Source organism: Monodon monoceros, unplaced genomic scaffold, assembly GCF_005190385.1.
Source record: "Monodon monoceros isolate NGI ecotype Baffin Bay Population unplaced genomic scaffold, NGI_Narwhal_1 Super_Scaffold_3, whole genome shotgun sequence".
Taxonomy (NCBI): domain Eukaryota; kingdom Metazoa; phylum Chordata; class Mammalia; order Artiodactyla; family Monodontidae; genus Monodon; species Monodon monoceros.
Window position 1 is genome coordinate 43,821,916 of NW_021703780.1, and position 27,985 is coordinate 43,849,900.

Genomic DNA, 27,985 nt, shown 5'->3' on the forward strand with positions numbered 1-27,985 from the left:
TTTTTTTTTAAATTTTAGTTCTAATTTTAATTTTTTTTTTTTTTTTTGGCTGCATTGGGTCTTTGTTGCTGTGCGCAGTCTTTCTCTAGTTGCAGCGAGCGGGGGCTACTCTTCGTTGCGGTGCGCAGGTTTCTCATTGCGGTGGCTTCCCTTGTTGCAGAGCACAGGCTCTAGGCGCGTGGGTTTCAGTAGTTGTGGCACGCAGGCTCAGTAGTTGTGGCTCACGGGCTCTAGAGCACAGGCTCAGTAGTTGTGGCACATGGGTTTAGTTGCTCCACAGCATATGGGATCTTCGAACCCACGTCCCCTGCATTGGCAGGCAGATTCAAAACCACTGCGCCACCGGGGAAGTCCCTTCTCTCTCCTTTATGTTGGAGGCTTTCTCCAATTTCTGGTGATGCTTAGCTGTCCATTCACACTCAGGACTGAAGTTTTTGTCAACCAGGGGATTCATGACCAGGAGACTAGGTGGCAGTTGGCCTTTTCATAAGAGACCCACTCATCTCTGTGTCTTCCAGTCCCCTCCTAGGAAGGATAAGCCTGGAGGCCAGCATCTGGGGTGTGGGAGTTGGATGGGGGTAAAGGAGCAGAAGCCCTATCAGATTTACTCATGCCCACAATTCACTCCCGCCTTCCTCAGTGCCTGTTTTCGAGTCCACAGCCTCTCTGACTCAATTCAGAAAATACACTTCTCGTCCCCTGCGGGAATGAGGAAGAAGGTGTCTGACTGAGTCATGAAGGTGCCTGGTGACGATGTTCCTTGTGGAGACTTTTCGACAATTCCTATCTGCAGGCCCCACCTCACTTCCACCTGCAACAAAGCCTGATGATTCCTACTCCTGACGGGTCCGGGATGCTGGGAGGGCTGATGGTTGGATTCCCTGTAAACAAGTCCTCTTCATGGAGAAGTCGTTCACCTTCTCCATTCTCTTTTATCTTCACCTGTTGTGGTTCAAGATTACAAGCGTCTCTCAGGCTCATCAAACACTGACTTTGTCTCAGTGTCTTGCTGGCCTTGTTGTTTGGAGTGATTTTGCAAGAAGAATCAGATGGTTTTCACTTGCTGTCTTGAAATCAAAAGTCCCGTGTACTCTAACCCACTGAAATACAACTAAAATTTCCTCCTTGCAAAACACACGAGTCCTCTTTGTGGCTTAAATCCAGAGCACAAATTCATTCTTCACCCTTCTTAACAATAATGTTATTGTTAATTAAAAATATAAATTAAATTTTAATATTTTCTATCATTACCACTTTCTTCCTGGAATTCACTCTTCTCTTGGTCCCCATGATACCATTCTCCCTGGTTTTCTTCTCTGGTTGCTTCTTCTGTTTGTTTCGCCCTGATGACTTTCTCTTCCACCACTGAACCCTCGTGTATACCCTCATATATTATTACGTGGAATCTCAGCATAGTATCTGGGATCTCATCTCCTTTTCTCACTCTGCAGCCCTGACTAACCTATTCACTCTCAGCTTTAACAACAAGTGACTGTAATCTCTCTTGCCAACTTTCTCTTTTCCCGGGAATTCCGTATTCTAATACCCAAATGCTTCCTAGACGTCACTGCTCAGGTCTCCGGCAGGCACTTCAAGATCAACACACACAAAATCCAACATAGCTCTCCGCCAGACACCACCCTATGCCTCTCATCTCGCTTAATCCCATTTTAGTGAGAAACTCTAGAACCTATTCATTTGCTAAAGCTAGAAACCAAATATATAGAGAGAGATAAAGATAAAAAAAGATATATGTATATATGTTATATATATATATGATCATCATATATATTATAGATATATAATTCCTCTTTTTTCCTCACCCCTCATATTATTTGTTACCAAGTTTTATTTATTCTACTCCTTTATAGCTCTCAAATTCATTCCTCTCTTTTCACCTACACTATTACTATCTTAATTCAGGCCTTAATCATTTCTTACTCAGACCAAAGCACCTGTCTCCCTGACTGTAACCCTGTCCCTTCCAATCCAATCGCCAGACTGGCACCAATCCTTCTAAACTGTAATTCCCATCACAACACATCATCCCACCTTCCTCACTGCCCTTCAGGGACCCTGGAGCCAAAGGATAAAGGCCCAAACTCTGTGGCAGGACAAGCAGGGTCCTTCATGACCAGACCCACCCAGCTTCACCCTCCACACCAGGTTCACTAGGAACTGCTCCCAGCTCCCCGAAGGGATAGAGCTCCCTCCTTTTCATGCTCCTTCAAGCACACAGCTCCTTCTGCTTGGAAGGCTCGTCCCTCTTTCTTCAATTAGTCCCTCCCTACTCAGCTCACCAACCCCTTCTCCCAAGAGGCCTTTGCTGACCTACTTAGAGCTAAGTGTCTAATACTCTCCTAGAACACCCCTATCCTACTACATTGTAAAAGCTGTTTGTCCACGTCCACGAGACTCGAAAGTCCTGGAGTTCAGGGCATTATGTCACTCACCCTCCATGTTTCCAGGATCCAATCCATCTGGAACCCTATCCCAAGCCAGGACGTAAATGAGGAAAAGCAGTAAATAGATGCAGCACTGTTATGTGCCAAGTATTCTTTTGAGCACAATGAAAAGATGACGCTCACAGTAACATGCTGAAGTTATGGCCACCCTTCTATTGTTGAGGAATCGAGGCCCAGTGGAGGTAAACGAAGTCACAGCGCCCACAGCCCTGAGCTACGAAGTGCTAAAGCCAGAAGTGAAACTCACACAGCCATGTGGCTCCAGAACACACACTCTCGGCGTCTCCATCAGACTGCTTACACTGCTCAAAAGCTTGTCTTAGCTCAAGCAGAATTAAATTAGGCCCAGCCTGCTAATAAACCAGGTGCTGTTGTAGCATATTACATACAAATGTTCAAACTTCGGGTCCCAGGATGAACAGATGACTTTCAAAAGAGTCTCAAGAAAAGTACATTTGGATATATAAACTACAATCTAACTTGGCTATTTGCCATGATAACTGAGCCTATGATTTTCCTTTTCTCCACGCCTCCTTGCCCTGATTTCTCACCTTTCTCTTACTCCATGATGACTAAGCAATAACTATTCAGAAAAGGAGGCGATCAGAGGTTCATTATTAAACCTTTACTGAAACCCCACAATTCCCTCGGTCTGAGGCTTAGAACACAAAGTCCAGCCTTTTTCTTCTGAGGGGACATCATTCCTCTCATTAGGTTTTTCTTTTTAATTTTATTGAAGTATAGTTGATTTACAATGTTGTGTTAATTTCCTCTGTGTAGCAAAGTGACTCAGTTATACATATATTTATATATATATATTCTTTTTCATATTCTTTTCCATATGGTTTATCACAAGATATTGAATATAGTTCCCATTCTTCTCATTATTAAAGTCAGAGCAGAGACAAGACTACAATGAAGCAATGGCTTTGTAAAGACAATTTTCACATGTTTCTAAGAAAGCAGTACTGTCCTGGTTTTCAACTTGCTTGGCTCCACAATTAGGGAAAGAGAGATTTTAAAACATCAGCTAATAAGATACTTATACAATGCCTAGCAATATAAAATACTCTCTTACTCAAATTATATATACTTAGGGAAACAAAAAGAACCAGTGAAAATAACTAAGAATTTAAAGCAAACACCAAGTAACTCTCAGAAGAATCAGACAATGCCTGACATCCAACTGACTCATCTTCCCACTCTGCCTCCACCTTCAGACCCATTTTATTTTTATATTAAAAAAAGGAAGCATCCAGGTTTTTAAGATCAGGCCATGGACCACAGAATTCTAAAACTCTCCAGCCATACTCAATTTTTTACTCCTGAGAACAGATAATAACACAACTCAAAAGCAATCAACAATCATATATCTAAACCATGTGATTTTTTTTTATTGGTGAAATTTAATTTGTCATCAGTGGAAAAAATCAAGTCTAGTTCACACTTTATTAAATAAATGGGAGGCTAATCTGTTTCACAGAGACCAAAAAACAAAAAGCATCAAACAAAAGGATGGAAAAGGTGCCAACAATGAATGACTTTTCTGACCTCCCTTCTTTAAAATTCCCAGGAGCTCAATGGAACCCCACTCAAAAGTGTATGTTCAGGTTGAATAGATAATTTTTGTCCTTCTGAACTCGGGACAAAGGTTGATGCTCAAAAATGTTTAACCTTCTTGGAACGCAGGAGGAGGAAAGGCTGATAGTGAACTGTCACAACTGATTATAATCACGGTTCAAGGGAAAGGTTACTCTGACAGCTAAATAGAAAAGGAGCTCACTTTCAACACTTATGCTGCCTATTTAAAAACAATTATTTTTCTGCAGTAGCAAGTTGTAAAAATTAATAGCATGAAAGCACACATCCTGTTAGAACTCCATTGCTTCTTAAAGATCCACGCTTAGCTGTCCAGTTTAGCAAAAGTAAACAGAGGTGGTTTTTTTGTTTGTTTTGGGGGGGGTTGCATTTGGCAAAGCAGCTGAAAATTATAATCCATTCTCAATTATCCATGCCCATTTCTAATAGGGCTAAATAAAATTCACAGAGTTAATGAGAATTTCAAGCTGTCTTAAGTAAGCTTTGAACAGAACTAGAAATGTGATCAGCTCATGGCCCTATTTAGCAACAAAGAAGTACAAGTATGAGCAGCAAAATGAAAGCAATAATCTACCTCCAGAAAACCATCTCCTGAGCAGAGTCACATAATGGAACGTGATGTCAATACTAAAGATTAACTCAAATCGATTAGGCGACTCAATTGCTCACATTTCAGCCCTCATCAAAATTTCATGAGCTCTGTGAGAAGACATAAGTGCAATCTGCTGTAGTAAAGTAATACTGGGATGGAAGAATTCCACTTACTATGAAAAGACTATAAGACTAGGTATTATTTGAGTTTCAGCAAGACAAAGTCATGCCATGTGATGGCATGTTGCCTTCGGGTTAGTTTTGTTTCAATAATGATTGTTCTCATATTAATAAATCTACAAAGAACAAAAATAGCAATTTCAGGGAAAAATCAGCTTTTAGATATTACAATGGAAGAATATGCCTATATAATTGCCCCATCTGTTTTAGAGTAGTTGTTTAAATTTTAAATAATAAGCACATTTTCCAACCATTCACGAACATGGTTTTATAAAATGTTCCAAGTAAAAAGCCAACAAATAAGCCAATAGTCCTTCGTTAAAAGAAAAAAGAAGTAAAAAGCATCAAAAGATAGCCATGGGAATATTGCCCCCTTCTGTCTTTCTAAAAACCTTCTTATAGTAAATATCTGAATATGAAAAAGAATATGTACATTCTTTGCTGTACACCAGAAACTACCGCAACATTGTAAATCAACTATACCTTAAATTTTCTAAGTAAATATCTGAAGTCTGGAAATGATATTTACAAAAATTTAGGCTCACTCTATGGAAAACAAAAGCCAGAAGAGGGACTTGATGAAGCAAAGAGTTGATGAGGTAAATTTTAAATGAAGATGTGTTTCTTTTTTTTAAAGGTCTTAAACCTTTCATTAGAAAAAATTTCAAGTTTATACAACAATAGAAAAATTTTAAAAACTACCATTTACACACACCCAGCTTCAACAATTACCATCTCCTGGTCAGTGTTGTTTGAATGAGACCCTAACCCACATTTCTCTCCGTCGCCCCTTACTGGATTATTTTGAAGCAAACTCCAGGGATCTTATTATTTCATTGCTAAATACTGTAGTACATATCTCTAAAAGATAATGACTTTTTAACAAAATCACAAAACCATTACCAATGTAAACATTAATATAAATTTCTTAATACCATCAAATATCCAATCAGTCCCCAATTTTCTCAAGAATTCTTTTTACATTTGGTTTGCTCATTGAAACAAGGCTTACATATTACATTTGGTTGGTAGGTCCCTTCAATCTCTTTTAATCTATAGATTACTCCTCCTGCTTTTTATTTCTTACAATTTATTCGTCAAAGAAATTGGAGTGTTTGCCCCGAAGTTCCCCAGAGTCTGCATTTTGCTGACTCTGTCTTCAGTATATCACCTAACACATAGCTCCACCCTATGTTCTGTGTAACTCTGTAATTAGTACTAGCAGTTTGATACTGTTACCGGTCCTTTCATCAGCAGGCACCTGATGTCTCTCCTGCAGTGTCAGCGTCACTGACGATCACCATCACCGTCTAGGTCATTATTCACTTGGATTTGCAAAGTGGTGACATCGAATTCCATCACTCCTTCCCTCCACAACACCATTTGCTTACCATGTAGAATAAACTCTTACAGCAAAGACACGACAATGCTTGATTCTTTCTCTTTATTATTTTCCAGAAAAGTGAGTTAGTTCACTTAGCATTCTCCAAAGGTCAACAATGAGAGTTTGGTTTTTTTTGAAATGTCATATATCACGGATTTTAAATATACTGATGTGATATTCAATCCACTGTGATCATTATTATTATTGACTAGGCAGTAGGAGCCTCTCCAAGTTTAACTCCTGATTCTTCTGACAAGACCACAGTAATCTTTGATGCTTCCTTGTCTTCTGGTTTGACAAGATGTGCCTGGCTTTATGAACTCTTGAAACAGGTACTATTACTTTACATGTATCTTAATGTAATATTAATAAACCACATATTACACACTCTCCTATGGTTCCAAACTTGGTAGCCAGTGTGTTTATTAAAGGAGACTAAGTAAAGAGGTCAGTTTATTGACCATTAAATGTAGAATGGGATCCTGGATGGAAAAAACAAAGGCCAATACTGGAACAACTGGATACATGTTAGACAATAGTATTGAATTAATGTTAAATTTCCTGAATTTGATAACTGAAATGTAACATATAAGAGAAAGTCCTTGTTCTTAGGTGATATATATTTTAAATATTTAGGGATGAAGAGTTATAATGCGTGCAACTTCCTCAAACTGTTCCCAAAAATGTGTGTGTGTGTTTATGTGTACAGAGAAATCAAATGGCAAAAGGCTTACTGATGATCTAGAGGAAGATTATACTGTTCATAGTTATTACTCTTGAACTTGTAAGTTTGAAACTTCAAAAAATAAAGAGTTGTCAATAAAAGGCAAAAAAAAAAAAAGGTGTGTCGGGCTCATCTTCCCTTTCTCATTCTAGACCTGGAATCAGCCATTTCTCCAAGGAGCCTGTGATGGCTGCTGAGTGCCTGGCCGCCCATCCCTCCATCCCTCTATCCAGCTGTTGACCCTAATGGCTCACAGCTGCCCCTTCTTCACAGCATTCCCCTGGGCTACCCCAAGCTTCCTCACACCCTCCCTCTCCAGGAGCCCAGAGCCTGTGACTAACTCAGGTGGGACAAAAGGCTGGCTTCCAGTTGAGATGAACTCTGTGCATTGGTTCCCTGGAGCCAATGCAGGACCAGGCAGAGCCAGCCCCTGCCAAGCCAGCATATGACTTTGCCCCCACCCTCCCTGCTTCCCTTGTTCCTCTCCTGACCCTCCCCCTCAATACATCACTTACACCGCAGCACCCCTCTCAGGCTGTGCCTAAGGAACCTGACCCAAGACACAGCCTGAATTTGTTTCCATAAGAAAGAGAATTCCCTGGCAGTCCAGTGGTTAGGACTCCACGCTTCCAAGGCAGGGGGCGCAGTTTCGATCCCTAGTTGGGGAACTAAGATCCCGCATGCCATGTGGTGCAGCCAAAAAAAAAAAAGAAAAAAAAAATCTTAAAAATAAATAAAATTCACCAATAAAAAGAAAAAAAGGAAATGACACAGGGAATTATAGTCATTATCCTGTAATAACCTACAATGGAGTATAATCTGCAAAAATACTGAATCACTATGCACTATACCTGAAACTCACATAATACTGTAAATCAACTATACTTCAATTTAAAAAATGAATTAATTTTTAAAAAGGAATGACATTAGGATACCGTAATACTGTATGGGCATTTCTATTGGATTGGTCACTGTTTCTAGTCCTGTTCAGTGGGCAGAGCCAGGAAATTTATTTTTTTAATGAAAAAACCTCACTGTGTGTTCAAACTGATATTTCCAATTCAATTAAGGATTTACTTAACTTTCCTGATTTCACACCTACATCTCTTCTCTCTCCCAACTGAAAATCCTGGCTCTGAACACTATCAACATATCTACTTTATTTCTGAAGTTTTTCTGACACAAGAACACAAACCGATCACAAAATAACACAATCTTTTGACTTAAAATGCAAGTTTACATTGTTTTAGATCAATCTTGCTTATTCCGGAGTATAATATTTTAACTCATGCAAATGTATTATACAATAGCCCTTAAAACCTCAACTAAGACTTTACATTCTAAGGAGTTTTTTTCTAAGAATGATATCAACTGTCATTTCATGCATATGAAACAGCATGTCTTGCCATGTGACATTCAATCCACAGTCCTGCCTGCACCATGTATATAAGAACACGTCCTCCAATTAGTAAGTGAGTCTTTCCTTAGCATTTGCTACTTGTACCTTGCTACCTTGTGTTTCTCACACTCCATGAGCTTTTTATTTAAAATAAGCTAAATGTATCTTCTCTGATGTTCTTATCATTTGGGCCCTTATTCTGTGAACCTTTACTGTGATTCTTCTGCCTCCTTGCCTGCAGCTGCTGTTTAAACTCAATTTCTTTTTAATTGCAGTAAAATGCACAAAACGTAAAACCTACCATCTTAACCTTTTTAAAGCATACAGTTCGGTACTATTAAGCACATTCACCTTGTTGAGCACCCAATCTCCGAACTCTTTTATTATTTATTTATTTACTTATTGGCCACGCCATGCAGGTTGCGGGATCTTAGTTCCCCACCCAGGGACTGAACCCAGGGCCACGGCAGTGAAAGCGGGCCTAACCACTGGACCGCCAGGGAATTTCCCCCAAACTCTTTTAATCTTGCAAAACTAAAAGGCCATACTCATCAGACAACTCCCCACTTCCTCCTCCCCCGCCCCGGCAACCACCACATTCTACTTTTGTAACAGAGCAGGACCCTATGGGGCCTTCCTGGGACAGGCCTTCCCCCATATCCTCTGCTTTAACTCCTCTCTGAAGTACCTAGATAATAGTATTTAATGCAAATTTCCTGAGTGGTTTTGCAGATGTGAAACCCCACCACCACTACTAAATGGAAGAACTACTTGATGACCATGAGCACAAGTCCCAGGTCTCCTGGAGCCTAAGGACAGATAATGTTAACCCCTGTGACACCACCCTGCTGCCTCACCATCAGCCAATCAGAGAACTGTGCACAAGCTGATCACATACCCTGAGACCCCTCCTCTCCTGGTCCTTAAAAATGCTTTGCCAAAACCCTTCGGGGAGCTCAAGGCTTTTCTGGGCAAGCCACCTCATCTCCTTGTATGGCCTTGCAATAAACCTTTCTCTGCTCCAAACTCCGATGTTTCCGTTTGTTTGGCCTCACTGTGCATTAGGCACAGGAACTTGCGCTAACAATTTCTGTCTCTACGATCTGCTACTCGAGGAACCTCACAGAGTATTTGTCCTTCTGTGACTATCTTATTTCACTCAGCATAATGTCTTCAAGATCCATCCATGTTGCAGCAGGTGTCATGATTTCCTTCCTCATTAAGGCTGAATAATATTCCATTGTATGGATACATCACATTTTGTTTATAATTAATCCATCAATGCACCTTTTGGGGTGCTTCTACCTTTTGGCTAATACAAATAATGCTACTATGAACATGGGTGTACAAACATCTCTTTCCCAGACCCTGCTTTCAATTCTTTTGGGTATATATCCAGAAGTAGAATTGCTGGACCTTACAATTTCTATTTTTAATTTTTGAGGAACTGACATACTGTTTTCCAGAGCAGCTGCACCATTCCACATTCCCAGGAACAGTACACAAAAGTATTTAAACCTCATCTTAACATCAGATTAATTTAGGTATCTGATCTTCATCCACCACAGAGATGCTGAGCTGCACGCAGTGGGGGGTCAGTGCTGACAGGTCAAGGATATTCCCCAGCATCAGAGTTAATTAGCTACTTTACCATGTGATAACTGAGCACAAAGTGTGGAGGCTGCGGCATGGACTTGGTAGTATTAGACCAAAGCGGACTTGCCAATACATTGGTACCCTGGGGTGGCGGTACAGATGATGCAGGCTGTGAGCATGCTCTCAAAGGTATATAGCTACTCCTCAGGAATGAGTCAGGATGAAAACATGCATAATTCCTCCAGTCTACTGGAATCTATATTCTTGTCCCTGAAATTTCCCACCCAATCCCCAAGTGCTCTTGGAGCTGAAGCTCTTCCTAACAGACGTCAGGGACAAGGGACGTCTGCTTCCATCTAGACTGATGACCTAGGCCAGTCCTTACTCTCTGAAACTCACTTTTGTCAGATTGGGTTAACAATATTAAGCCCCACTCAAGGTACAAGTTGCTTGTGCAGATTAAATGAGATGATGAATATGAACACACTTTTCAAAATATGAAGTGTGAAAAAAATGCACAACCTAAAAGTTGAGAGTTATGTTATATTCAGCAGACAAAACTGAGGACTTAATCCAGCAACACAGCCTCTCAGCTAGCTCTGAGGGACGGCTCCAAAGAGACAAGCGGGGAGCCAGGATATACAGGAGTTTTTGCAACAAAGACCAGGTAGTCAGAACATCAAAAGATTATTGTTAATAAAGAAAACCAGACATCTCAAGTTAAGGAATTTAGCACTTTTCTATGTATGGGAAGAGCCTGTGTCTGGGCTACCTGAAATCTTCCTTTGATATGTACCTCAGCTATCTGGGGCCAGTATCCTGTGCTTCCTCATCCTGAGTCCCTTTGGGGGAGTGCACAATGAGGGGAGACTGCAGTGACTGACTGCTAGATGGCAGGCATTCTTTGTTTCCATCCTGAGTTCCCCCAGGGCTCACCGTCAGGTGGCTGTAATGTGATGGCTTGATGGCTGCAACATCTTTTGCTTACTAATATGGCAGGTGGCATTTTTCATTCACAGGAGTTACTGCAAAGCAGCAGTTTTCCTGAAACATCACTGTCGTTTCCAGAACTGACCACTTTTCTCCCAAGGCACAAACTAAATTCTGTTTGGATATGTTCGATTGTTCAGTTTCCACAGTTTGAGTTTTTTGAACCACACTCATCACCTCACAATTGGGAAAAAAAAAAAAAGAGGCACTATTGAGAGAAATCAGATGGATTCTTGCCACTCACCAGGAGGGGGCTGAGAGGAGCACAACAGTGATATTTGGAAGAACTGAGAATTAGGTCTAGGAGAAAAGGTCCAGAGAGATGGAACCATGAGCCCAGAAAAGAAGCAGCTCTTTGATTCTCAAGTACAATGAACTGGCTATGAATACAAGCCATCAGACAAGGGGAGACCTCATCATTGAAAGCACTGGACGAAGAGAAGTGAGACAAGCTCTAGATCTTTCACAGTACCTCTTCACAGGTGGTACAATAGGAAATGGTTTTAAGTTGTAAACCACAGGATTTAGGCAAAGGTCAAGGAGTCACCCCAGGCAAACACGGCTGTTAAACATCAAACAGAATTCGAAGGGAAGAGCTGTGTCCTTTAAAATAAAGAAATTTATACCCATCTTCCCGGAACATTTTAACATTCTGGTTAGGTTAGAAATAAAGACTGTTCTGGTTAGAAGTAAAGAAATAAACTAGACCATCTCTAAAGGAGCTATCTTTTCAGCTCTTTTATCCACCCCATCCATGGAAATTTTGAAGGCAAAAGTGGCTATCTAAAAATTTTCTGGAAAAAAAAAAAAAAGACTAAAGCGCACCTGGAGCCCATGCTCCGCAGCAGGAGAGGTCACCGTGGCCCCGGCAAGGGGTGGCCCCTGCTCACCGTAGCTGGAGGGAGCCCGTGCACAGCAATGGAGACCCAACGCAGCCAAAAATAAAAAGATAAAAAATTAATTAATTAAATTTTTTTTCTGTAAGTTTTATTTGCTTGGAGCTTAAAGAATTTAAGGTTTCCAAGACAGCAAGTGGTGCTGAGTACAAGAAAGACAAAAACAATGGCAACAGGCCTTGCTTCAGTCAAATGCTGGCTTCAAAAAGAATCATCAGTTAGAAGAATGTGTTTATTTTTCTCCAAGTAGAGCACATGAACCCCTTCACCAAGTTCATTTTGGTTTCATGAGTTGTTTGAGAAACTAAACTCTATCTATATTAGCACCATTCATTTAATATAGACCACGTACGCTGCATGATCCTGTGCACCAATTATTCTGATAGCTACTGATAGCAGTTTTATAATAAATGAAACCTTTGGTAAGGTCCTGTAAGGGAGGTGAAGCAATGAGCACAGACTCAGTAAGCTGAATGGACATTATTCCACAAAATCCTTCTGAAGCAGTTAGCAAAAGAAATTTGACTTTATTCATTCAGTTCATTATCTAGAACTCCAAAGGGAAAAGGAAACAAACATTTCCTTTAGGAGCTTTGTATTCGCCAATTAATTAACCCAAAGGAAGGTGTGAGCTGTAAGCAAGCCTTCCCCAGAAAGGGAAGTGTCCTGAGGTTATGCAAATAAAGCCGCATGGGGCTACACACCGGAAAAGGAAAGGGAAAGGGAAGACCACTGAACAACCTAAGCAGGAAAGGGACAGAGAAACATCCTACATTCTCAACAAGATCGAGGATGTCTGGCTAGTCTTTTCTACACAGCAGCAGGCCGCCGACTACAAAGATGACCTGAAACCTGTTAATATTAATTTAAAGCAAAGAAAAACTATGCAAAAGGGACTTCCATGGTGGTCCAGTGGGTAAGACTCCGCACTCCCAATGCAGGGGGCCTGGGTTTGATCCCTGGTCGGGGAACTAGATCCCACATGCCGCAACTAATGATCCCGCGTGCCGCAGCGAAGATCTGGCACAGCCAAATAAATAAATAAATAAATAAATAACTGTGCAATGTTCCAAGGTATCTTGCAGCCTTACAGTGACCTAAGCTGCAAAGAGAAAAACAGAAAATTTCCCCAAGACTCGAAAGCAAAATCCAACAACAGAAGGAAAAGGAAGGTGAGGTCAAGGAAGTGGTCTAGTAGGAGAAAGGGCAAGGCTGGGGAGGAGTAATGCATTTGCATGGGAAATCCTTTCCTGCTGCTCTTTAAAGTTTCTACCTGAGATGCTGCCCTTTCTTGGAGGAAGGCGAACATCCTTCAGTGAAAGTCAAGAGCCCTGGACCCACCTCTGCCTAAGGCACCTGTAATTTTTTTTCCTTTTTTCTTTCATTCTTTTTTTTTTTTGGTGTATTCAAGGGTTTGTTTTTCTGTGTCACTGAAAACAACAGATGTATTCAGCTGTGTGTACTTTTTTAAATTGTGTTTTCCCCTACCTCTGGCGACCACCAATCTGCTCTCTGCGTCCGTCTTTCTGAAGGAAGGTGTCAGAAGTTAAAGGGAACCTCCATCCTCTTCCTAACCTCTTGGCTCTGGAGGACCCCAACTGAGCCCTCAACGCCCTTCTCTATCAGTATCCACTTCCTGGGTTATCCTGATCAGTCTCCTGGATTTGATAATATCCATGTACTGAGAACCCCATGAAATCCAGACCCTAGGAAATCTCGTAGATATTTCAGACTTAACATATCCAAACTGGAAATTTGCTTTCCACTCCTCAGGCCACACCAGCTTCTTCCCCAGTGTTCACCTTTCAGAAAGCAGGACCGCCAATCGTCTGCGTTAAGCCTGCCTGAGTCAGAAGTACCAGGCTCAAGACATGGAAACAAGCTAAGTGTCCACTGACAGATAAATGGATAAAGAAGATGTGGTACATAGATGCAATGGAATACTGGCCATAAAAAAGAATGAAATAATGCCATTTGCAGCAACATGGATGGACCTAGAGATTATCATAAACGACGTAAGTCAGAGAAAGACAAATATATGATATCACTTCTATGTGGAATCTAAAATATGACACAAATGAACCTATTTACAAAACAGAAACAGACTCACAGACATAGAGAACAGACTTGTGGCTGCCAAGGGGGAGGGTGGTGGGAGAGGGAAGGATTGGGAGTTTGGGATTAGCAAATGCAAACTATTATATAAGGATGGATAAACAACAAGGTCCTAATGTATAGCCCAGGGAACTATATGCAATATCCTGTGATAAACCAGAGTGGAAAAGAATATGAAAAAGAATATATATATATATATATGTGTGTGTGACTGAATCATTTTGCTGTACAGCAGAAATTAACACAACATTAAATCAACTACACTTCAATAAAATTTTTTTTTAAAAGTATCAGCCTTGATAATCCAGTTACTTGGGGCAGGAGCCCCAGAGTGAAGGACAGAAGCTCGTGGGCCTCAGTTTTGCCAGCACGGGGAGAGGGCTACCGCTTGGCCGGTACCTGAGGGCGCTGGCAGTTTTTAATCAGAGAGTCCTTCACCTCTATGAGCTAGTGTCAGAGACTTTAAGTCCAGGAAATGCAGGCGATGGGGTTGAAATGTGCACAAAACTGGAATCAGTGAAATGTAACAGGGACAGAGTCAGGGTGCCTGGTTATTTTCAGGTGCTCTAAAGTTTTGACTTCCCCTTTTTGTTCTACATTAACAGGCTCAAGTGAGGGCACTAGGTAGAAAGACTCTTGCTGCCTCCCAGGTCCTCTGCCCCAGGAGGAGAGGCTGAACGAAAAGCATGGCAAGAGTGAGGTTTGGGGCTTATCTATGCTTTCTAGTACCATTTAAAAATAGGTTTCGATTGATGCAAAAGTTAAAAAACTTCTTTGCAGCTAGGAAACCTGAGACTCAAACTGATGAAAGTACTTTAGGAGGGTTCATTAGGATAAACCTCTAGGCCTAGAAACATGATCATTTGAATCTATTCCAACTGCTCCGGTTGGAACACTTGGGTTTATATCTTCGTTCCATCATCCACCAGCTGTGTGACCTTGACAGGTTTCCTCCTCCTCCAGAGAGTGAGCACCTGCCCCAGGGAACTGCTGGGAAGATGAAAGGGGAGAAAACAGGGAAGCACAGAGACACCTGCTGCCTGTGGGCTGCCGAGGTAGCGAGTGTGCAGTGATGTGAGCGCTCCGGTGATGGTGGTGATGATGGATGTTTCAAGCTCTAGGATTCAGACCCAACTGCAATGTCAAAATACTAAAGAACCAAGGGAAATGTGGATCTAATTATCTTTTCTGCTCCAAGGTGGTAAAAATTCCTAAATGTTCCAGTGACATGTCTCAATATATAGGATAAGTCCCAAGACCTAAAAGAGAAAATCAGGATAAATGTTTGGCTTACTCACTCTTAGAAACATCTCATTTTTCAAAAGAGGGGGAAAGAAAACACATATATTACTAATTATGTTTATATTAGTGATCTCCGTTACTAATTCTTATAGCCACTTTGGAGTATAAATGATGAATTCAGAAAAAGTAAATAGGTTGGAGCAGCCGGAGATGCTAAAGTATAATGCATTCCATGTGGCTCGGGGCCCGCTTCCTGGCTGAAAGTGCACTGTCACAGCTTCTGAGTCATCTCCTTCACTGCTACGTCCTGTGTCAGTCTTTTGACTCGTGGGCCTGTTTCTTACTCAGACTGCTGCTAGAAACGCCTGGAGTGCTTCACATAAAGTCATTCAAATAATCCTGAGTCACCACAGCTGATTTATTTTTATTTCATCTCCAGGCCACCATCAGAGTTGACACTGACTCGTCCCCCCTCTCCCTCCCACTGTGTAAGCTAGAAAAGGCACAGGCTCCGGGCTCATGTGTTGGCCCTACTGGCTGCACCTAACCAAACCCAGAAGAGGACCCAAGGCCGGCGCTCAAGTCCACCTACAGCATGAAAACAGGGAAATGTCAGCAGAGGCTAAGCGGGAATCACATGACATACGAAGGCAACAGCCTCCTGCTACCAACTCTGACGATTTCCAGTCTACAAAACAATGACCCTAGGAGAAGCACACAGACGGAGGAAGTGAGCTTTACCCACCCCAAAGAAGCTCCTGGAATGTTTTTATTGCCCCTAGCAACAAGGCAGCCGCCACTGCTATTTCCTGTCCTCTAACCCTGCTCCCTTCCAAATGATCCTTCCGAAGAGGAGAGGGCAGAGGCTTTCCTCAGGTTCCCTACCAGCAGAGACCACCCGATTCCGGCAGAGAGCTACAGGCAATGTCCAAGCTCAGGTCCTAATCACCAGACACCCAGACACTGACCCGGCCCTGTCCTGCTCCCCTCTGACCCAGCCTGCTCAGGTTTAATTCCTAAAATCCTGCTATGATGATGCTACTCATCTCTTCCAGGGTCTCCATGAAGCACAGAAAATGAAGTTTAAACACAGTGGTAGTCCGGCCCCATCTCCTTTTCCAGCTTTATCTTGTACATCTCTCATAATCCCCCACATCCAGCCAAACGGTTCTCAGCACTTCTGCTTACTCTATTTCCCAGAGCTGACGCCTGCTGGCTCTCCAATTCCTACCCATAATTAAGCCCAACTCAATCCTGTCTCTTCCGTGAAGTAGTTACCCCCTAACCACCTTATTTCGGGGGTAAAAGAAAAAAACCTCTCCATTCTCTGAATTCCTATAGTGCCTAACCTACACGTCATGTATAAATATCATTCATTCATTTGTTCAATAAAATGCATCAGATGTCATATGCCAGGAAATATGCTAGGCCAGACGATATGGACCCCAAGGAAGTCAAGGTCTGGGGGGGAAGGAGAGGAAGGAATTATCATGTACTGAGTATTTATGCCAAGCAGGCCACCTAATTCCACACGTCAGTTCATCCTCACCCCTCAGTGAGGTCGCCGTTGTTATTATCACTTCACAGTAAGAAAGCTGAGTCTCGAGGAGTTGAACAGCTCGGCAAAGATGACCAGTATGTTTTTTACTTGCCAGGGTCCCTGTCTGTCCCCTCAGACTCTGCCCATCCTTGGTGACTCTGCCCTGCCCCCTTCCTGACTCACTGGGTTCTGGCCAGGCTGCACGCCTCGGCCACAGCTCCTGGGGAAGGCTGCTTCCTTGGTTCCAGCCCTCTGACCAGGACCCAGCAAGGCCCCTGCCATCTGCCACCCCTGCAGGCGAGGGGTGGAAGGTAGGTAGGTAGGTAGGTAGGTTCCACCTGAAGGCTGCTGGAGCATCTCAGCCCTGCCCATGCTTCTGGAAACAGTCCTTCCATTAAACTCTTATGGTGCCAGCTGTTTTCCTGCCGGATACATAGAGCGGGAGTCGAACCCGTGTCCATCTCACTACTGTGCCTGCCTTTTTCACTTGAGTAACTGCGCTGCTGGAGATCTGTACAAAGGGCCGAGGACCAAAGCAGAACGCACCTCACTCTGATGGGAAGGATCAGAAAAGACTTTCCTGAGCAAGCCGCCTGATCTCGAGTCAGTGTTCAGTGGTGAACTGGAATTCTCCAGGCAAACAGAGAGCAAGGAGAGGTGTTCCAGGGCAGAGCCACCAGGCATGGGAACTATGTCTTATTACCAAGGCAGTTAGGTACAGTGCTCAGGAGGGAATAAGGGGGGGTGGAGGGCTCCTAAACTTTGATGATGATCACGTACTTCTCCATACACATGGGGAGATTAGAAGAAAGAATTAGCTAGATTCTGAGCAGGAGAAACAATGTGCCTATTCCCTACCTTCAACAGAGCCCTGTCACAGAAGATAAACCCAACGATTCAGCATAATGTATCCCTTAATGACCCTGGTCTCATCTACCAGCACCACCTCAAGCTGTCCCCCAGGCCTGCCACGCGGTCATGCCTCTGTGCTCTTGCACACGTTCTCCTCGTCAGAGACGCCTCCCTCCACTTCCCACCGGATCAACTCCTCCTCTTTCAGGACGCGCCTCAGGCGTCTGCTTCTCTACAAGTATTTCTGGCCATGCGCCATGTTCCCTAATGCCGGGTGCACGGTCCACGGCAGCACTTCCCTAACACAGGCCTGCACTCCGTTTACTCGTGTGCGTGTCTGTCCATGGACTCAGCGGTGAGGTGCTGGGGCGCAGGAAGGCAGAAGGTTGCAGAGGAAGTGCTGGGGCCCTGGAGTCCGCCGCCTAGACCCAAAGCCTAGACTCTACCCCCAAACAACTGGGTCAACTTAGGCAAGTTATTTACCTCTCTGGGCCTCAGTTTCATCATTCAGAAGGTGAATAATTCCAGTTATACAAGTAAGCCCTCAATAACCGTTAGTTATTAATACATACCTGTGCATCTCTTAATTCCTGTATAAAAAAGCTTACATTTGTTGAATGAATAAATTTTCCTACAATTTCCTGTTGCTCCACGTAGACACCAAATTCTACTTAGCCTTTGTTTTATTCAATCATGAAAGGAAGGCTCTCATCTCTAAGTATGTGCTTATTTTACCATTGGCTAAACAGGACCTTTTCTGTAAAGGAATTCAGTTTCTTCCCATTGTCGCTGGCCTGGCCACAAACTCCACATGCGTCTGCTACGCAGTTACCCCACAGAAGGGCAGGTCTGTTTTAATAATGTACAGAGACATATTATCACGTCAAATCTTGCTGGCTCCCCTCAGCTGGCATGAGTCACGACAATCATGGGCTCTCCACAGCACAGGAAGGACTCATAGGGAAACTTTTTTTTAATGCTGAAGCAATGCAAGATTACTGCAGTCATGAAATACTCCTTGAAAGTTTTTTAAATGTCAGTGTCTAAGCCCCAAATCCTTAACTGTCACAGCCCCGGCAACAAGTCCCTGTGTAAGAGCCCCAACCAAGACAGAAGGTCAGAGCACATGGAACTGTGTGCTCAGGAGAGGAGAAGGGGTGAAGACCAGGTGGGCACCAAGCTTCCCAGGTAACTATTCAGGTAACTTCCCTGGTAACTGGTAAGGCAGCTCAGCTGACAGAGACCCAGGGCACTTGCTAGAAGAGGACAGCAGTGCCGCCTGGGAGCAACATAAAAGCCACCCGGAGGGGCCAGCTCCCTCAGCATCACCTGGAGGACAGCTGCAGATGAGGGGGTCGGCCCCTCCCTCCACACCTCACCATCCCGATGCTGCTTTGTTGTCACCCGCCTCCGCCAACTCAGCTCTCACCACTGCAGGCCTCAGCTGGGTTACTCCATGGCCCCATCCGGGCTCTAGACCCCACTCTCATGTGGTCAGGATTCACCAGCTTTCAATACCCCCGCCCACCGCTGACCAGCGCTTCCTGGGAAACCACATTCCTCGCTGGCACTCATGTGAGTTCCCGACTACTTGCTGGGACAATAAGAGAATAACCGAATTACTTAAAGTCAATCTGATCATTTTTGAAGACTAAGAGAAGGACCACCCCATGTGACAACGTATTTAATATTCTTTGAAAAGACAATTCCCTACTTACAGGTCTTCTGGTGGAAGCGCCTTGGACGGAGTGGTAGAATTCTGGCTGGACGCGGCTGCTTTTCTTGATTCTTCGTTTCCTCACTGAGATCTCCTGCTCGCTCTGGTGGTGAACCTCCACGGCAGGCTTGGCTTCTTCCAGCCGGGCAGCTGCAGCCGCTGCGGCCCGTCTCCTAAGGTGCCGAGGGCTGGCTCGGAATCCCTGGGGCAGGAAACACAAGCGAACAGATGCAGAGCGGTCCTGAGTCAGTTGGGCAGTTCTCTGGGGCCAGTTGTACAGAGACATCCAAAGACACCAGCTCTGTGAGCTCTCTGACCACCCAAAAAGTGAGCTCAAAGTGTAGCAAGGTTTGTGTGTCCTGCAAAGCATCTCGTGTTCCGGGACCCAGAGTTATTCTACCTTAAGAGATGTTTTAATCCAGAAATGCTAGTTTAAAAAAAAAGTAGGCAGGCATACTGCTTTACTTATGTGGATATAAGTCAAACTAAGTGTGAAGAAGGGGGGCTCCAGGTGGGCGTCAGGATGGTACAGGGAAAGGACCCAGTATTACCCCAGGGAAAAGGATGCTCTGCTCCCCTGGAAGTGGACTGTGCAGGAAGGAAGTCAGGAATGCAAGGCATCATCATGAAACACCTTAAAGGGAGGGTCTAACACCAAATGGCGCAGGACACTGCAGCAAACGGTATGGGTTTGGGGGGTCAGATGGGCTTGGGTCTAAATGCTGACCTGTTCATTATAGCTACACATTTATTAAACATTGATGATCTAATTTTTCCAGCCTAAGGAATGGATAACATTCTCCTCACAGGGTTTTTAGGTTTTAAATAACGTAACAGATGTAAAAGCAAACGTAAGCAGATACTATGCTTAGACATAAAATTCTAAGAATAGTATCTGGCAGATACCAGGTGCTCAATGAAATGTTAACTTTCCTTCTTTTTTACAGTATGGTGAGTATAAGGATGACTCGCTGGGCAAGGAAACAAGTTCAGCTGTGCATCTGGGAACGTGCACATGGTTTTGGAAAATACCAAAGAATTACATAAAATAACCTCTGTCCTGGAGTAGCTGACGATTTGCTTCAGAGCAGAAGTCTGCTGCAGAGTATACGAGCAGACTGGGATGGGCGACGCGGGGTGAGGGGCAGTGGAGGGCGCGAGGTGCAGACAGACCCTACAGGAGGAATCAATCGATGAAGCTGAGCTCAGCGGACCAGTGGAATGTGGAGAAGGGATAGAATTTATGTTCCAGGCAAGGAAACAACATAAGTCAAGAAAGAAGAAGTAAAGTGATGGATGGATGGGTGGATGGATGGAATGTTTACGTAGCAATAAGAAACATTGTTTGATGATGTGCACACCCACATGCAGGGGAGCGCACAAACGGACGAGGGGAGAATCTGCGGTGTGATGATGGGGCCCTAGACACCAGGCTGAGGATGAAGGAGAAAAAGACAGAAGTTCCAGGTGAGCCACAAAGTCAAAGGAGGGCGGAGGTCAACAGAAATCAACAAGGGAGGAAATGCAAATGGATTTGGCAAAACTGAGGTCACAGTTTGGGCACTTTCTTCTTACCCCAAACACATGAGCCTGTTTCCATGTCTCCTCTGTGTGCAGGCCTGGGGGGAAGGCGGTCCTCAACCCCAAACAGGCCCAGAACATGTCCAGACTCCCATGTAATCCCAGGGCTGTGCAGCAGGTGCCGTGAAAAGGATGGAGAAGGGGAAACTGGGCCAATGGCTAAGCCGGGCTGCTTTTTAAATATGCAGGTTCCTGGATGTCCTCCCCCTATGCCCTCCCTCCCCACACACACTCACGCACACATACACCACACTCTGATAGCTACTGAGGGGTTTAGTCACCACTAGGTGGCACTGATTTCCAGAAACATGTGCTCTGGTGGAATGAACTGAGTGTTCTGAGGATACACTAGCTTCTGTCCCAGCGGGGTGAGCTAAGCATATTTCTTAGGTAAATATGCAGACTCTCCTTCTCTTATGCTCTCAGGAGTAACAAACAACAAAATTCTACTTAATTTCTATTATTACCAATAGTCCTCGAGGGCCTACAAATTCTAGAAACTCTTAGGAAAACTACATAAAACTCACTTATAGTGACCAAAAAAAAAAAAAAGTAAAACATGTTGGTACAGTCATTCTGGAGAACAATAACCCAGTAAATCCACGCCCCTGTATCTACTCTGGAGAAACTCTGGCAAGTAGGCCCAAGTAGATATTCAAGCATTGTTTACAATAAAAATTAGAAACTGTTTAAATCAGTCTTTCCTAAACTTCTGTCACTTTCACTCCACCTTCACATTTTTCTAAGATTTGAGCACCATCATACACACCTCTGTGATTTATCTTATATCCAAATACACATGGACTATTTTAAAATAACTTCTTACAAACACTACAGGGCAGTACACAGACAGCAAGCAGCCAGGCTATCTGGGTTGACACACAGCCTCTGTCACTTCCTAGTTGTGTGACCTTGAAGAGTTACTGAACCATATCCTCATCTGTAAAATGGAGATTCAAAACAGTACTTAATTCATAGGGATGTTGAGAAGCATAAATGAATTAATAAATGTAAAGTACTTAGAAAAGTGCCTGGCACACAGCAATATATAAGGGTTGGCTATGATTATTAGGTATATTGCTTGTGTGAATAAAAGATATTCTTAAAGACAAAAGTGTGTTATTAATCAGATGTAAACAGGAAAATGAATCACACTGCAGGTGTGCCCTGCTGATAGACACATGAGGTACCAACCACCCTGGTCATCAGGAGAGAGTTCCCTGCTCTAGAGAATCCCAGGCACTTCTTGTCCTGAGAGTCCAACTGTCTGGGCTAGAACCCCAGCTCTCCCACTTACTAGGTGTACAATCTTGGCCAAGTTACTTCTCTGAGCCTCAGATTCTTCCTCTGCCAAATGCATACAGTATTCCCCCTCTAGTAGAGTTACATGGTATTTAGATGAGATAGTCCACATCAGCCTCTTAGAAGAGTACACAGATGACAGTAAGTAGTCAATGGACCCCCTTATTATTACGGTTTCACTTCCTGGATGCTACAGCAGCAACTCACCTGCCAGCAGTTCAGAGCTATGATCACAAACACTGCAAACAGCACAGTCATTGCTGAGCAGGCATTTTTTTAGTCTCCCTAAACCACTGCAGAGAATTATTGGTTTGGGGTTTATTACACTTGCTTGTCCTAAATACTATAAAAAATAAGCCATGACTTTTAACAGAAGGAAATTTTCTTTTAAAACAGTAGGTGGTGCTATAAGCTCTCACAGGTGTTAACAGGATTTGATGGAGTCAGTATAAAGTCCATTTCTCCCTCTAGCCATTTGATCTTGCCCGGATGCCCTTCAACCAGTAGGTGATGGGAACTTGGCAGTCTCTTGGTAGTGGACTTCTGCCATTTTTAGGCCACCCTGTTTTTAAATTTATTTATTTATTGATGTATAGTTGACTTACAATGTTGTGTTAATTTCTGGTATACAGCAAAGTGATTCAGATATATATACATAGATATAGATATAGACATAGATATAGATATTCTTTTCCAGATTCTTTTCCCATATAGGTTATTACAAAATATTGAGTATAGTTCCCTGTGCTATACTCGTATACTTGTCCTTATAGATGATCTATTTTATATATAGTAGTATGTTATCTGTTAATCCCAAACTCCTAATTTATCCCTCCCTCCCTTTTCCCTTTGGTAACCATAAGTTTATTTTCTATGTCTGTGAGTCCATTTCTGTTTTGTAAATAAATTCATTTGTACCATCTTTTAGATTCCACAAATAAGTGATATCACATGATATTTGTCTTTCTCTTTTTGACTTACTTCACTTAGTATGATAATCTCTAGGTCCATCCATGTAGCTGCAGAGGGCATTATTTCATTCTTTTTTATGGCTGAGTAGTATTCCATTGTACATATTTACCACATCTTTATCCATTCATCTGTCAATGGACATTTAGGTTGCTTTCATGTCTTTAGGCCACCCTGTTTTATCAGCACCCTTTGGGCAGTAACTTCTCAGATGCACAGTCCTGATACACAGCTAAGTTCGGGTTCTCCACAGCCCACTCTACATCTTCCCTCTCAATAACCTGGTATAGTTCCCAGGGAGGCTCACGGTCAAGGATCAACCCATTGCAGTCTCTCTGCTTGGACACTGAATGTTAAGCAGAGGGATGTAGAGACTGAAAATAGCAGAAGGAATTCATCAGTCTAGTGGATGCACCAAAGACCTTTTGAAGCTGCCTATTTCTGTTATAACAATTCAGTTTTGGTTGTAAATTCTACCATACATTTGTAATAAATTCTCTTTTGGTTTAAGTCAGAGTCAAATTCCATTGCCTGCAAACAAAACCCCTGATGCATACTCTTTCTGTTAGGTTTCACGTGGCTAGCTATTTTCCTCACACATCAAATACTCAGACTTAACCAGGCTGTTTGTTTAGACTGTCAAAAAAGGGAGAAGATATTAATAGCAATAATTTACTAAGCACCATTTAGGTGCTAAGCCTATTATATCCACTTCATAGACAACCAAACTGAGGCTTACCAGGAGTAAGTGACCTACCTAAGGCCAAAACTCACAAATAGAAAAGCTCGTCTTTCTAACTCCAAACCCGTGCCCTCTCCACTTTGCTCTTAGGTAGGGAGGTTATAAGGCAGTAATGCATTCAGAGCTCATCTTCTACATATACTCAGAACATATGTTGACTGATTAAAACAAGAAATGTCTATAAACATTTTAGATAAGTCAGGCAGAAATTGAAAAAGTTAACATTTTCAAGTAAGAATTATTGTTATATAAGATCAAAGCACCATCCAGTTTACTGATGAAGCATCTGAACAAATGGAAACTTAATGCAATGAGTATTTTATATAGAATTGTTTTTGTGTTATTGGTGTACCTGAAAAGCTAAGGTTTATAGGTAAAGACATAGATTTACCATATTCAAATATTATGAAGCTCAATAAGCTGATGTTTATAAAGCATGTAATGTCCCATAAAAACCCTACAATTCTCCTCATCCAAGGCTAGAAATAAAGTACAGAGCAGAAGTTCTTGAATCCATGGATAAAATTCAAGGGAGATGGAGCAGGCAATCAATGAACTCGGATGGGGAAAAATATGTCTTTATTTTCACTAAACTCTAATTAAAACCTAGCATAGGGCTTCTCTAGTGGCTCAGTGGTTAAGAATCTGCCTGCCAATACAGGAGACACGGGTTCGAGCCCTGGTCCGGGAAGATCCCACATGCCGCGGAGCAACTAAGCCCATGTGCCACAACTACTGAGCCTGTGCTCTAGAGCCCGTGAGCCACAACTACTGAGCCCACGTGCCACAACTAGTGAAGTCCACGTGCCTAGAGCCCATGCTACGCAACAGAGAAGCCACCTCAATGAGAAGCCCATGTACTGCAACAAAGAGTAGCCCCGGCTCACCACAACTAGAGAAAGCCTGCGCGCAGCAACGAAGACCCAATGCAGCCAAAAATAAATTAAATTAATTTCAAAAAACAAACAAACTTAGCATATCCCTCAATTATAAATGCAGGCCATAAACCTGGTATTATTAGCAATATCTGACTTTTGCCCCTAAAAGAAATCACAGATATTTAACTATTAAATTATAGTGGCTGAAGATATCTTGAAATACCATTTATATTCATTGTTACTTCAAAATCAAAATAGTTATTAAATCTGTCACTAGATCTTGTTATTTAATGCATTAATAAATACATATATTGCTCTGTTAAAAAACTTTAATTGTAATTTTAATCGAAGTAAGGTTGATTTACACTGTTGTGTTAGTTTCAGGTGTACAGCAAGGTGATTCAGTTATACATATATATATTCTTTTTCAGATTCTTTTCCATTATAGGTTATTATAAGATATTGAGTATAGTACCCTGTGGGGTACACTAGGTCCTTGTTGGTTATCTATTTTATACAGAGTAGTGTGTATCTGTTCATCCCATACTCCTAATTTATCCCTCCCTCCCTTCACCTTTGGAAACCATAAATTTGTTTTCTATGTCTGTGAGTCTGTTTCTATTTCATAAATAAGTTCATTTTTACTATTTTTTAGATTCCACAAACGAGTAATATCATATATTTGTCCTTCTCTGACTTACTTCACTTAGTTAAAGATAATCCCTAGATCCATCCATGTTGCTGCAAATGGCATTATTTCACTCTTTTTTACGGCTGAGTAATTTTCCATTGTATATATATACCACATCTTCTTTATCCATTCATCTGTTAATGGACATTTAGACTGTTTCCATGTCTTGGCTATTGTAAATAGTGCTGCAATGAACGCTGGGTGCATGTATCTTTTCAAATTAGAGCTTTTGTCTTTTCCAGATACATGCCTAGGAGTGGGATTGCTGGATCACATGGTAACTCTATTTTTAGTTTTTTGAGGAACCTCCATACTGTTTTCCATAGTGGCTGCACCAATTTACTTTCCCAACAACAGTGTAGGAGGGTTCCCTTTCCTCCACACCTTCTCCAGCATTTTATCATTGGTAGACTTTTGGATGATGGCCGTTCTGAACAGTGCAAGGTGATACCTCATTATAGTTTTGATTTGCATTTCTCTAATAATTAGCGATGTTGAGCATCTTTTCATGTGCCTGTTGGCAATCTGTATGTTTTCTTTGGACTCTTCTACCCATATTTTGATTTTGTTGTTTGGTTTTTTGTTATTAAGTTGTATGAGCTGCTTGTATATTTTGGAAATTAAGCTCTTGTCAGTCAGTCGCATCATTTGCAAATATTTTCTCCCAGTCCATAGGTTGTCTTTTCATTTTGTTTATGGTTTCCTTTGCTGTGCAAAAGCTTATAAGTTTGATTAGGTCCCATTTGTTTATTTTTGCTTTTATTTCCAATGCTTTGGGAGACTGACCTAGAAAAACATTGGTACAATTTATGTCAGATAATGTTTAGCCTATGTTCTCTTCTAGGAGTTTTATGGTGCCATATCTTATGTTTATACCTTTAAGCCATTTTGAGCTTATTTTTGTGTATGGTGTGAGGGTGTGTTCTAACTTCATTGATTTACATGAGGCTGTACAGTTTTCCCAACACCACTTGCTGAAGAGACTGTCTTTTCTCCATTGTATATTCTTTCCTCCTTTGTCGAAGATTAATTGACAGTAGGTGTGTGGGTTTATTTCTGGGCTCTCTATTCTGTTCCATTGATCTATATGACTGTTTTTATAACAATAGCACACTGTTTTGATAACCGTAGCTTTGTAGTATTGTCTGAAGCCTAGACGGGTTACGCCTCCAGCTTTGTTCTTTCTCCTCAAGATTGATTTGGCAATTCTAGGTGAAAATTTTTTTTAACAATTTATAATTATATTTCAATTTAAATGGTTTCCTCTGTAATTCTGTTTATTATTTTATGCATTTAAAAACATTCTGAGAATGAGTCCATGAGCTCAACCTGACTGTCAAAGGGGTTTGTGACATAAAAGAGGTCCAGAATACAGAGAACCTCAGAAATGTCCATAAAGAGACTCCTAGCTGCTCACCAAAATCTGTGTTTGCCTCTTTTCCTTGGGCACAAGCTAGACTACATTTCCCAGCCTCCCTTGCAGGCAGGCAGGGCCATGTGACTGAGTTCTAGCCAATGGAATACGGACATGTATGCCACTTCTGGACCCAGCCCATAAACAAATCCTACAGCCATTTCTCCATGCTCTTCTCTTTGGGCTGGGATGACCTTCAGAGAAAGCTTGAAAGTCACGTATTAAAGACGGCAGTGACTTCATCACCCTGGGTCCCTGAATAACTGCCTGGAGGAAGCCACTCTGCCAACCTGTTCAACCACCTGCACCTCTAAATGAGCAACAAATATACATCTATTTTGTTCGAGCCATTGAACATTGTACATTGAAGTGTGCATTTGCCATAGGAATTTCCATGACCTAATCAGTGGTTCTCAAACTTTATCAAGTGTCAGATCCTCCAGGAAAGCTGATTAAAACACAGATTGCTGGGACTTCCCTGGTGGTCCAGTGGTAAAGCATCTGCCTTCCAATGCAGGGGACATGGGTTTGATTCCTGGTCAGGGAACTAGGATCCCACATGCCGTGGGGTAACTAAGCCTACGCACCACAACTACTGAGCTCATGCACCTCAACGAGAGAGCCCACGTGTCACAAACTACAGAGCTCATGCACCCTGGAGCCTGCGCACCACAACTAGAGAGAGAAAACCCACATGCCACAACTAGAGAGGAGCGGTGTGTCTCACCGTGAGGACAAGGACACTGGCAGCAGAAGTTCTGGGAAGTACTCCTTGGCGTGAGTCCTCCCGGAGTCCACCATTAGCCCCACCAAAGAGCCCAGGTAGGCTCCAGTGTTGGGTCGTCTCAGGCCAAACAGCCAACAGGGAGGGAACCCAGCCCCACCCATCAGCAGACAAGTGGATTAAAGTTTTACTGAGCTCTGCCCACCAGAGCAACAGCAAGCTCTACCCACCACCAGTCCCTCCCGTCAGGAAACTTGCTCAAGCCTCTTAGATAGCCTCATCCACCAGACAGCAGACAGCAGAAGCAAGGAAAACTACAATCCTGCAGCCTGTGGAACAAAAACCACATTCACAGAAAGATAGACAAGATGAAAAGACAGAAGCCTATGCACCA

The 27,985-nt window shown here is 42.6% G+C and overlaps 1 protein-coding gene across 7 annotated transcripts in view; it reads right to left on the reverse strand.

Annotated features, from left to right (window-relative positions):
* The window catches only part of DST (dystonin), a 497,869-nt gene that overhangs the window by 431,713 nt on the left and 38,171 nt on the right, over positions 1 to 27,985 (reverse strand). For all 7 annotated transcript variants that reach the window (XM_029242504.1, XM_029242501.1, XM_029242502.1 and 4 more), the window contains one exon: positions 19,292 to 19,492. In XM_029242504.1, coding sequence (XP_029098337.1) covers positions 19,292 to 19,492 — 201 coding nt within the window. The remainder of the gene's footprint in view (positions 1 to 19,291; positions 19,493 to 27,985) is intronic.